At 39.5% G+C, this 12,183-nt stretch overlaps 1 protein-coding gene across 4 annotated transcripts in view; it reads right to left on the bottom strand.

Moving 5' to 3' along the window:
• Positions 1-1,852: 1,852 nt before the first annotated feature.
• The window catches only part of cntrl (centriolin), a 112,796-nt gene continuing 102,465 nt past the window's right edge, over positions 1,853-12,183 (bottom strand). For 2 of the 4 annotated variants that reach the window (XM_048558651.2, XM_048558652.2), the window contains exons 42-44: positions 11,264-11,443; positions 8,149-8,263; positions 1,854-2,276 (exon numbers count right to left, since the gene is read on the bottom strand). In XM_048558651.2, the coding sequence (XP_048414608.1) occupies positions 2,263-2,276; positions 8,149-8,263; positions 11,264-11,443 (309 nt within the window). In that variant the 3' untranslated portion in view covers positions 1,854-2,262. Of the gene's footprint in view, positions 2,277-8,148; positions 11,444-12,183 lie in introns of those variants that run through there. The other 2 variants (XM_048558653.2, XM_059638380.1) reach the window with 2 other exon arrangements.

Here is a 12,183-nt window from a genome sequence, read left to right as displayed (position 1 = left end):
CCTGAAAACTTGCCTCCTGCATCAGCTCCTTAACCACATATTCATGTTCTTTCTATTCCTCATCTCAACAGCACATGGCACTGGCAGTAACTCAGCGATTAACTGTGAGGTGCTGCTTTTCAGCCTCTTTCCTAACTTTGTACTCTGTAGGACCTCATCCCCCCTTTCTACCAATGTCATTGGCACCATTGTGCACCACGACCTCTGGCTGCTCACACTCCTACTTAAGAGTTTGGCGCAACTGCTTGGAGATGTCCTAAAACGCCCTGGCTGAGGCTGCACATAGACACAATATTTTCCATACTTTTTGCAGGGCTACGGTGGAGCAGATAATCAGCCTGCTGAAGGTGAGGTTCCAATTTTAGATTGCTCTGGGGGCACCTTCCAGTGCAGTTCAGGGAGTGTGCTGCATAATCCTAGCCTGCACAACTGGAGGCAATGTGATGCTGAAGAGTTTGGAGAATGGCAGCAGTCTGCCATTAAAGAAGGTGAGTACATTGAGCAGAGGAACATCACCTTCAGCACGAGAGGTCTAGCGTCAGGATCAATAAGCCACACAGTTACTTCCAATAGATATGGACCTCAACCAGGTCACTAATTAATCATTGACTTAAATCTGGTTTTATTTGAAAGGCAAGTAACCTTGGTTTATTCCCAGAAGCAAACAAAGCTTTTCTGTTTGTTATTTCTTCACATTTCCCGTTGTTCAATAAAAGTTAACATTATCCTATTTGATAGCTTTCCAAAATGCAATGCTCCTAAGTTAGACAAGGACAAGACTTTAGGGAAACAGTAGCACTCCGTTAGATAGGATTCTAACATGGCACTAAGGACAGGACACCTTTGCAGCTTCTCTCTTGCGGCTTCTGTTGTTATGACAATTGATCAGACAGGTGATTTTGTGAAGAGGTGATACATTTGTGACTGAGACAATCTATTCAATTGTCACCCATGCTACCCCCATGTCCTCAGGAGCTTTTCTACCTCGTTTCTCTCCCGCTGCTTATACTGTGAAGAGTTCATCTTTCCTGGCAGCATCTGACCTGGTTCACAAGTGGGCTTTAAATGTGGTGCCAATGGCTCAAATCTATATATATTTTAAGATGAACAACAAAGAATTGTGTGAAATAACTCTGTCAAGTTCATAGAGAAAAATCCTCCATGAAATTCCCCAAAATTGACACTTAGCCAATTTTTAGTAAACTTTAGCCCAGGTGATCGACATGGATTAAAAAAAGCAGATAACATCCCTTGAGGAATTACACCATAAACATTCCTCCAGTCAGACAAACAATTACTTTACTACTCACTCTTTCCTGTCATTCAGTCAAATTTGTATCCGTACTGTGAATGGCCCTTTCATACTATGTAACATGGAGTCAATGGTATAATGTAATTACAAAATTTGTTTCTCAATAAACAGTAATTAGAAAGTCTCATGTCCAACACATCTGTCACATTTCTGATGTCATACTCTGTGTTTTAAATACATCTGGGACTATGGAGTAATTTTATCTTGATAACCAGACATCTCCCCAAGGGCTGAAGCAATCGATTTACATGCAGCTGTCAATCTACTTCCCTAAGCAATTATCCTCACCGACCACAAGATCAGAAGATTTAGACATCATCCCTTCTGACAATACCTAAGCAATGGGAACAAATTTGTTTAACTGACAACTTGCAGTTATTACAGTGCTTTAAACACAGTGGAACATTTAAAGGTGTTTCACAGCAGCGTTGCAAACATTACAAACATGCTTAAGGTTTCAGACCATTTGAACAACTGCCACAGCAGATGAGTTAATGTCTACAGAAATATGATCGAAACATTAGTAGTTAAGACATGTTTTATTACTGCAAAACCATACAAAATGTAAAATCTGCAACCACTTTACATATACCATAATTATGTAAATAAAAATAAAAACTATTGTGTAGTTACTGCACAGAAATCTTAATTACAAAAGTATTGATAAAACATTAGAATCATCAGTGCTCTCAACATAGCTGAGATCTGTACACAAATTGAACTGTTCAGCATGCCATACATTCTAATTTAATGCATTGACAACCTTGATAATCATAAGAACAGTACATGTAAATATACACATGCCTTGCAGAACAGTTGTGGGAAGGCTCGTGACGAGACTGATGTCCAAATATGACTGAGGTAGGTCAGGTTTCTTGGGTGTACTTTTGATCAATGCATCATCCGCATAATTTGAAACCACTTTGTTATAAATCAAGGAGCTCATAAAATTACCAATTTTCTTCTGTAAAAGTGAAAAAAAGTATCTTAAATATAATGCATTATTACGCCACTGGAAACATCTCAAAGGAATCAAGGAATGGAATTACGTAATTGCAGTCGCCATTAAATTGGTCAACAGGGCACTACACAACACTGCAAATTCCCAAAACCAGCAAAGAAGTTAATTGGTCACTTTTTAAAATGATGTTTGGTTAATGTAATTTCTATTACATTTACAGAAATTCATGTGAGTTGTCAGGCACTGAGCTTGTGACCTATTCTAGATAACAATTCTGTATGTTGACAATGTTGCGAGAAGCATGGCTAACTCAAACAGCTAAATTGTATTTTTGCAACATAATAGAATAAGATTGTGTTAACATCATTCTAACATTGAACATTCTGTACATCTGCCAGATATATAAAATGCACAGAAATCATTTTTAATAATGTTAAATTAAAGAAAATTATGTCAACCTTAAAAGTTCCGAAGTTTTTGAGTGCTCAGCTGTTTGGTAATATCAGTGTTGGAACATCTTCAAATGCACTGTGATCAAGGTCATAGTCTTCTAACAGAGACCAATGAAATCCTGTAATTTCTTTTTCTGAGCCAAAATTGCCCTGCTATCGTACTTCAAGCATTTAACAAATTCAATAAAAGCCTCTCAATCACTATATTTCACATTTGTAAAAAGAGCCCACAATATAAAAAGGCACATCATGTCAAGCCTCTTAATGTGAATTACCTTTTATAGTTGATTACTCCAATTAATTAGAAATTACATCGAGGGCAGAGATTGCTGTTGTGAGGTCATGAAAAAAATTATGGAAGTATTGTAGAAAAATGCATGCGAATGGAAAAAGTACAAAAGGTTGACCATCACTGTGTTCCAATTTCAGATCACCAGCCAAAGTGTGAACCTAATCCCATCTAACCGGAAATGCCGACACATCTATTCCATTAGAGACAGGAAGTTACTTTCCGTTCTCTTGGTGTAAACATGGATCTGAAACTTTAAGTTATTTCAATCTGTCCATCCTGCCTCCAAGTTGTTCTTCATTCATACCTTGTGTGCTTCAGAATCCGATAATACTATCCCCTACTTTCATTACCAGAGACTCTCATGGATAACTACCAGAAGGCAAATACTTCTGCCATTGGCATCCCTTTTTCAAAAAGGAGTACAAGATATGGCAATAATAGCTCCTAAAGGAAATTTGAAGGATACTTGATGGAAACAAATTTGCAGAGCTTTGGGGATAGACTGAGAAATGGAACTGATAGGAATGTTCAACAGAGAGCTCGCATGGGCTTGATGGGCCAAATTACTTTCTTCCTTGCTGTATGAATCCTGACTTTAAATGATGGCAGGACATGAAATTCACAAAAGGGGAAAAAAAAGCGGCTTGATGGGGGAACATCGATGAGAGCTTTCTTACTGGTGTACTAAAACCACGCCTACATATATTGGGACTAATTTTATCTGTAGATTTTACCATATCTGGTTACCTCAGTTGCCAAGGTAGATTGTGGCAAATGTAAAAGGCATGCAGCAGTAAAATATTACCTGTTGTTGTGGTGGAGTATTTTATGAGAGAAGTCTCAGGACCCTTGAGGAAAAGGTCAATGATCGTTCATAAAGTAAACATTGAGAGAGTCCACCCAGAAAAGATTCTGAGGCAGCAGCACTCTAACTCAACGAGGATTCATCAGATATTTCCACACAGTAAAGTCACTTAGATATTACTTTACTTGAATTCTAAAATGGTCTGTTTGAGACAAATACCCTGCTTTTTACACATTCCGGAAGTGGCAAAGTACCTGTTACCTCCGGCCTCATCACTCCCAATCTTCCCAGATGCCATCCTATCTCCTCTCCAAAACCTGTGCTTCATTCCCACCCTTGACTGAACCCCATTGCTTTGGCTTTCCTGGTGAGGTCATTCTCACATTCTATTTCCACAGAAGGCCTCAGGATTAGTACTGGTTCATCCAGGTTGCATTTTCACAGAAACTCTGCTGCTTCAGCATCTGAGTGTGTTTATGTAGTTTAACTAACTTTTCTTTTAACCTATTTTCTTGTAATTTTATCTCAAATAAATTTAAAACAAATCTTAAATGATTTATATCATTATATACTTATGAAGTTAACTAAAACACCACCTCATTTTAAGATCAGCTGGAAACTCTTGGGGATTTACAGATTAACTCATGTCAAACACAAATTGCCCCTCACATCCATCAGTTGCAACTTTCAAAGGGAAACATAATTGTGTTCTAACTATCTTTAAGATTACAAATTAGATGCTGGGAACATATAACCTGAGGAAAATTTCACCAACTTATTTTGTCCTATTTACACTCGAGGCTATACACTTTGTTACAGCTTTCAATATCATCTGTTCTTCAATCATGAGTTCAACATTATATGGAACTGTAACTGGAAACAATTTGATTAAAAATTTATTGTAATAGTTATACTCTGAATGGAAACACATTGTGTTTTCTAGAAAAGAAAGCATAGAGTAAGGTGAGAGATAATGGGAACTGCAGATGCTGGAGATTCCAAGATAATAAAATGTGAGGCTGGATGAACACAGCAGGCCAAGCAGCATCTCAGGAGCACAAAAGCTGACGTTTCGGGCCTAGACCCTTCATCAGAGAGGGGGATGAGGGGAGGGAACTGGAATAAATAGGGAGAGAGGGGGAGGCGGACCGAAGATGGAGAGTAAAGAAGATAGGTGGAGAGAGTGTAGGTGGGGAGGTAGGGAGGGGATAGGTCAGTCCAGGGAAGACGGACAGGTCAAGGAGGTGGGATGAGGTTAGTAGGTAGCGGGGGGTGCGGCTTGGGGTGGGAGGAAGGGATGGGTGAGAGGAAGAACCGGTTAGGGAGGCAGAGACAGGTTGGACTGGTTTTGGGATGCAGTGGGAGGGGGGGAAGAGCTGGGCTGGTTGTGTGGTGCAGTGGGGGGAGGGGACGAACTGGGCTGGTTGAGGGATGCAGTAGGGGAAGGGGAGATTTTGAAACTGGTGAAGTCCACATTGATACCATATGGCTGCAGGGTTCCCAGGCGGAATATGAGTTGCTGTTCCTGCAACTTTCGGGTGGCATCATTGTGGCAGTGCAGGAGGCCCATGATGGACATGTCATCAAGAGAATGGGAGGGGGAGTGGAAATGGTTTGCGACTGGGAGGTGCAGTTGTTTTTTGCGAACTGAGCGGAGGTGTTCTGCAAAGCGGTCCCCAAGCCTCCGCTTGGTTTCCCCAATGTAGAGGGAGCCGCACCGGGTACAGTGGATGCAGTATACCACATTGGCAGATGTGCAGGTGAACCTCTGCTTGATGTGGAATGTCATCTTGGGGCCTGGGATGGGGGTGAGGGAGGAGGTGTGGGGACAAGTGTAGCATTTCCTGCGGTTGCAGGGGAAGGTGCCGGGTGTGGTGGGGTTGGAGGGCAGTGTGGAGCGAACAAGGGAGTCACGGAGAGAGTGGTCTCTCCGGAAAGCAGACAGGGGAGGGGATGGAAAAATGTCTTGGGTGGTGGGGTCGGATTGTAAATGGCGGAAGTGTCGGAGGATAATGCGTTGTATCCGGAGGTTGGTAGGGTGGTGTGTGAGAACGAGGGGGATCCTCTTGGGGTGGTTGTGGCGGGGGCAGGGTGTGAGGGATGTGTCGCGGGAAATGCGGGAGACGCGGTCAAGGGCGTTCTCGATCACCGTGGGGGAAAGTTGCGGTCCTTAAGTAAGGTGAATAGGTTTAATGGGCACTAAAGGGAACATCTCAGACTGATAATTGCTCAAAATATGCTAGCAGAATTCTAGATCTTATGTCTTGCATATAAAAAATAAAACTCAAGATAAAACTGTGAACCGATATAAAAACTTTATTGGGAACTCAGGTTGAAAACTGTGTGCAGGATCGGCTCCCATGAAAGCTTTTGGAACACAGGAACAAGAGTCATTCAACCTATTCAGCTGGTCCTTGTATTCAATACGAACCACGACTGATCGAGCATGTGAATGCCTTTTATTCACACCATCCTTCTAAATACCATAGGTAATCAGAAGTTTATCAACATCCACCTAAATATAACACATTCCACTGCACTCTGAAGTAAAGAATTCCCAACCATCAGAGAAAAAAAAAATCCTTATCTAAGTGGCAACTCCCTTATGTTTAAATTGTGCCTCTTTGTTCTTGGCTCCCGAACTAGGTGAAACATCATACTTGCTTTTAACCTGTCTATCTCCTAAGAATTTTATAAGTTTCAATGAGGTCATCTCTCATTCATCGAAACTGTGGCTTATACAAGCCCAGTGTGCCCAACCTTTCTTCATAGGATTGTCCTGCCATTCCTGCTGAACTTTTGCTACATTCCCTCTATGGCAACAATATCTTTCCTGAGAAAAAGCGATCAAAACTGCACTCAGTACTCCAACGGCAGTCTAACCAAATTCCTATACAACTGAAGCAAGACTTTCAATACTTCTGTACTCAAAGCTCATCAAACGCAATTTCCCATTTGCAAATGCTGACAATGCACCATCAGATCATTATTATCCACTGCCTATTTGCCACATCCTTGATATCAAATTCTAGTATTATCCCTTCTACTGATGGAAGAATAACAGGTTTGTAGTTCCCTATTTTCTGGCTTATTCCTTTCTTAAATAGAGAGGTGACATTTATTTCTGTAGACTGTAAGGCAGCCATTCTATAATCTAGAGAATTTTGGAAAATTGTGAACAATGCATTGACTATCTCTATAGCTTGCCCCTTCAATTCTCCAGGAGAGAGACCACCAGGTCTTCGGGAATAATCAACTTTCAGCTCCATTGACCTACCCAGTGCGATTCTGTTACTAATACTAATTTCCATCATCATTTTATTCTCCCTGGCCATTTGGATGTCTAGTTCTGGGAGATTTGTTCAATTTCTTAAAGTGGGCTCATATCACATTCAGAAAGGTGTCATGAGAGATGGAAAAGACGGAGAAAGAGAGAGATGGAAGGAGAGAAAGAGAGAGAGAGTGTTAGAGGAAGGAGAGAAAGAGTGGAGAGGAGGAGGGAGAGGAAAGTCCAGTTACTAGAAACATCAATTCTGTTTTTTTGCAACAGACACTACCTGACCAAGTATTTCTCACTTGTTCTGAATGTTTGATCATATAGGCCTTCTTCATTCTCAGTCACATCACTATACAGTGACCCTCCTTCAGCTCAATTTCTGCTAAAACACTCATCCATATGATTGATATCTCTAGCCTTGACCATTTCAACACTCTCCTGGCTAACCTCTTATCTTGCACCTTACAGAAAGCCTGTGGTCATCCAAAACTTTCTTTTTAGGTCTCATTCACCCATCATTCCCATGCCTGCTAACCTATGCTGCCTCTTGGTCTGCCAATATCTCAACTTCAAAGTCCTGATCCTTGCTTTGAAATACTTCCATGATCTTGTGTCTCTCTATCTCTATAATCTCTTTCGGCCCTACATATCCAAGATTTCTACATTACACCAATTATAAATCACCTAAGCAATCCAGATTTTAATCACGCCACCGGCAACCATGTTTTCAGCTGCTTTGAGCTTAATCACCTTACATTTAAGTTTTCAATCAAAATACTTCCAAAAATCTTTGAATAAAGTTTTCAATCACCTGTCCTGATGCTTTTTTCGCGTTGTGATATTTATAATAATTGGTATCAATCTTGTTGAACGCTATGTTGTATTAAATGTGCAACATAATTGGAAGCAGTTAAGTTTAACTGAGTGGCCCAAGTGTTATAATACATGTGCATTAATTTTTGTAGTTTACCTCACTGAAAACAGGTTTTGAATCAAGGCCAAAATGGAAAACTGATGTTAAAATAACTATTACTCCAGTTATTCTTTACCTGCATCATTTTCAGAAACATTTACTTCTGCAACATGCAGATGGGTGCTTTCTGGTTGAAGAGATCTTTCTGTTGAGTTTCTAGAAGATGATTGAACTATTCCTTGAAGAAGAGACTGAAACAATAAAAAGCAACAATTTGCATTTATGTAGCACCTGTAGAGGAGTAAACCGTTGGAGCTGCTTCACAGAAGAGTTATCACACAAAATTTAATAGCGACCCACATTAGGCAGAAGAGGCGATGTGGCCAAAATCATGGTCAAAGAAATAGTTCTTAACACAAGACAGAAAGAGAGGCAGAAATATGGAGAGGTTTACGGAGATGATTCCAGAGCCTAGAGACCCCCAGCAGATGAAGACAAAGCCAATAATATTGGAACAAGTATTGGAATAACGGAGAGGAACAGAATGGTTCACAAGAAAACACAAAGAGGGGTATGTAATGACATTTAAAAAATGCACAGGATTTTTGTGTCAGTGGGAAGGTCAATATTTATTGATGTCCTCCTAAGTGCCCTTGAGAAGGTGTCTTAAGCCATATCAGCCCATGTGATGAGGACTTCATAGGATGACAGGCCATTTCAAAGGGCAGTCAAGAGTCAACCACATTGCTGCTGGTCTGAAGTATCAAAGGCCAGGTAAGGACAGAAGATTCCCCTCTCTAATGAACATTAATGAAGCAGATAGGTTTTTAAGACAATCTGCTAGTTGCATTTACCTCTATCATTAATAAAGCTCATCATTTCAGGGTTACATTATATTAGCAACTAAATTTAAATTATCCAGTTGTCACTTTGGGATTTGAAATCCTGTCTCTTGAACACTATTCAATACCTCTGGATTACTAAATCACTAAAACAACCACAATATTACTGCATCCCAAGCTAGATTTTGCATAAATTCGCATCTTAATTTACGAAGCCTTCATCTCAACACCGATGGAAGAACAAAGATAAAGGTAACTGCTTAGTAAGACTAAAGTCACTCTAACATCCGCAAACATTTACTCCCTCCACCACTGACACTCAGCAGCAGCAATGTGTACTATATACAAGATGCACTGCAGAAATTCGCCAAATACCCTTAGACAACACCTTCCAAACACACAAATACTTCCACCTAGAATGACAAGGGCAGCAGATACACAAGAACATGAACATCTGCAAATTCCCCTCAAAGTCTCTCACCATTCTGACTTGGAAATATATCACCATTCCTACACTACTGTTGGGTCAAAATCCTGGAAGACCCCCTCTAACAGCATTATGGGTCTAACTACAGCAGTTCAAGAAAGCAGCTCACCATCACCTTCTCAAGGGCAACTAGTTACAGACAATAAATGCTGGTCCAGCCAGAAATGCCCTTGTCCAACACATAGCTTTGAAAAAAAAAGAGAAAACTCTCCAGTGACTGAGTAATACTGAATGTAGAGGAATATTATTGCGTCTGTGGGGGGCGGCCAGTTATCATATCCCTCCATTAACTCCTCTGAAGAATTTTTGGGCCAACTATCTTCAATTACTTCCTCAATTTCTTTTTCCCTGCATTCCAAAGGAGTTGTTTAGCTGATTATTCCAGTTTCATTCATAACCCCCCCTACTAATTAGGCAGTCAATACCTGCCTTGAGCAATTCTCACCAAAGTGGGTGTAGATATGACACAAGCACAACATTGAGGAAAGAGCAGGTTTATTGATCAATAAAATCCCTTTTACTCAATCCATCATTGCAACAATGTGGCTGAAATTGGCATGATCCTCATAAAGTAGTGCGCAACTTAAACATTTAAGTAACATCATCCTGTACTGTGAGTCCTTCTGTTGAGAAGTGCCGCTGCAGTGCTGACATGGTGAAGACATCAAGTCCAAGTTCCTCAGTATATCATCCTGACTGTGGATTATTTAGCTATTCCTTCATTGATTATATGTGAAAATCTTTGAATGTCCTAAAAGCATTGTGGAAACATTAACACCACAAGAACTGCACCCTTTCAAGTCCAACCACTTAGAATAACTAGGGATGGGCACTAAATATGTCCACTCAAGTATCACCCAGACCCCAGAATATGCTTCTGAAAATTGCATACACGTTCATAAGAGACTAGAGCGAGCAGACAAAAGGCAGTTAATAGCTTCGAAGTTCAACACACTTAACAGTTATTAAGTAAAGTAAACCAAAGGGCATAAAGTATTTCATCAAAAAGAAAACAGGATACGTATAAACATAAAATTCTAGCAGATCCAAGAAGGAAAATGAGAATTAACTCAAATTAAATAATTTCCTTGCATTCCAATACCAAAGAAGCAGTGACTTAACACCATTTCTGCTTCTTTTCCATTTCATGTCCGATATCAAATTACACTGCACACTGTCTTCTCAGCAAGTAAAACAAGCTGCAATACGAGGACCATGACTTCTGAAAAAACAAGTAACAATCAAGCTGAGCATCAGGATATCTATAAAAAGTCCTAGACCTGCTCACTGTAAAGAAAAACTGGTATCTAAACTGTATTTGCTTGGCTCATAATTGGCAGTACACTATATCCTGGAGACAAGATTCCAAACTGCGAATTCCCAATCTGGAAATTATTGGTTGGAATTGTAAGCATTGCACTTCCAAGGTCAGATACAATTTCAAAACTTTGTCCAAGTAGAACATTTAATTATGGTACCACAGGTAAAAAAAAATATTAAATGTCTGATGGGCTCTATTCACATATTTGCCTGATATAGATAATGTGTTGGAAGCAGCTGAAAATTAAGTTTACTTTCCAAACCAGAAGGGTGTTATACTTCTGACTTTAAAAATACCTTCATAAAAGTAAGAAACTGGATAGTATTCAGTTTCTGAACAGAAATAAAAATTTAGACCAAACAGCATAATTTGTATTTGAAAAATGAAAAAAGTCCTTTATCAATACAATGAAGAATTCTACAGACACAATGCATGATAGAATCTTGATATAATCATTACAACTGGTTGCTATTTAGATGAATTGAAAGATAAATTCAGGGTTTCATTCTCCCACCACAACCTTCTTTAAAAGGATAAAACTAAACAAAGCTTCAGTTACAGCCAACTGTATCTAGTATGCCCTTCTTAAATTACAACCCACCTTGCTCTGCCCATTGTTTGATGAAGACTTGTACTGGTGAAATGAGTCTACATTGGTGGAAGTAACAAGTTCATCCAGAGCATCCACACGTCTTTTAAGGCTGGTCAGACTGCCCTCCGTCTGTTGCTTTCGTTTACATAGTGTTTCAGCTTGCTTTGACATGCACTGACGAATCTGTGCCTAAACAACAGAAAATCTTCAACTCATTAAAAAGTAAATGATCACAAGATTATGGATGGCATTTGGATTCTTCAGTAAAATTACAATTTTTATTATTCACTGTGCATTTGAGATTTCTTATTTCTAAGCTTTCTTGGAAAATATACATTCTCGATAATGTTACTTCAAGGTCCTTAAGTGTTGTTTGAACTTCTAAGAAAGGCATTTGCAGCTTAAAGCAACTCAATGTTTAGAATGCAATTCATGGAACATTCCTATGATTACACTTGGGGAGGATTGGCAACGTATTGTGTGTGGGAATCTTGAATGTGAACCTCAGATGTTCAACCTTTTATTACTCCCTCTTAAAAGTTTATAACTCCAAATATAACAGTTACTTTTGCATTTGGTAAATAAACATGGCACATAGTAAAATGTTTCATGTGGGCAAGATTTTGATACTATTAATTCAGAGTTATCAGAACCCTAGAAGCATTATGTTTAGAATTTCTAACAGTCAGTGTGTGTATTAGGTAAACTGCAGTTTGAATCTTGGCTTCAGTCATCAGTATGTTGACATTTGAAGAGTCACATAAATTTGTGTAGTTCCAAGCTCTGAATAATGCCATATTTTGTTACAATTACTGAGTCTAGGGTTTTGATCGATACCCTAGTTCTCTGCTTGCTTAGTTATTTGCACTTTCAAATCCTTATGCTACTGTTGTGACTTGTTTGAATTATTGAGAGAAGACCTATTTAAA

The sequence above is a fragment of the Stegostoma tigrinum genome, chromosome 29 (assembly GCF_030684315.1).
Source record: "Stegostoma tigrinum isolate sSteTig4 chromosome 29, sSteTig4.hap1, whole genome shotgun sequence".
In the NCBI taxonomy this organism is placed as follows: domain Eukaryota; kingdom Metazoa; phylum Chordata; class Chondrichthyes; order Orectolobiformes; family Stegostomatidae; genus Stegostoma; species Stegostoma tigrinum.
Note: the sequence above shows the minus strand (reverse complement) of the source record. Positions and strands in the feature narration are given on the sequence as shown.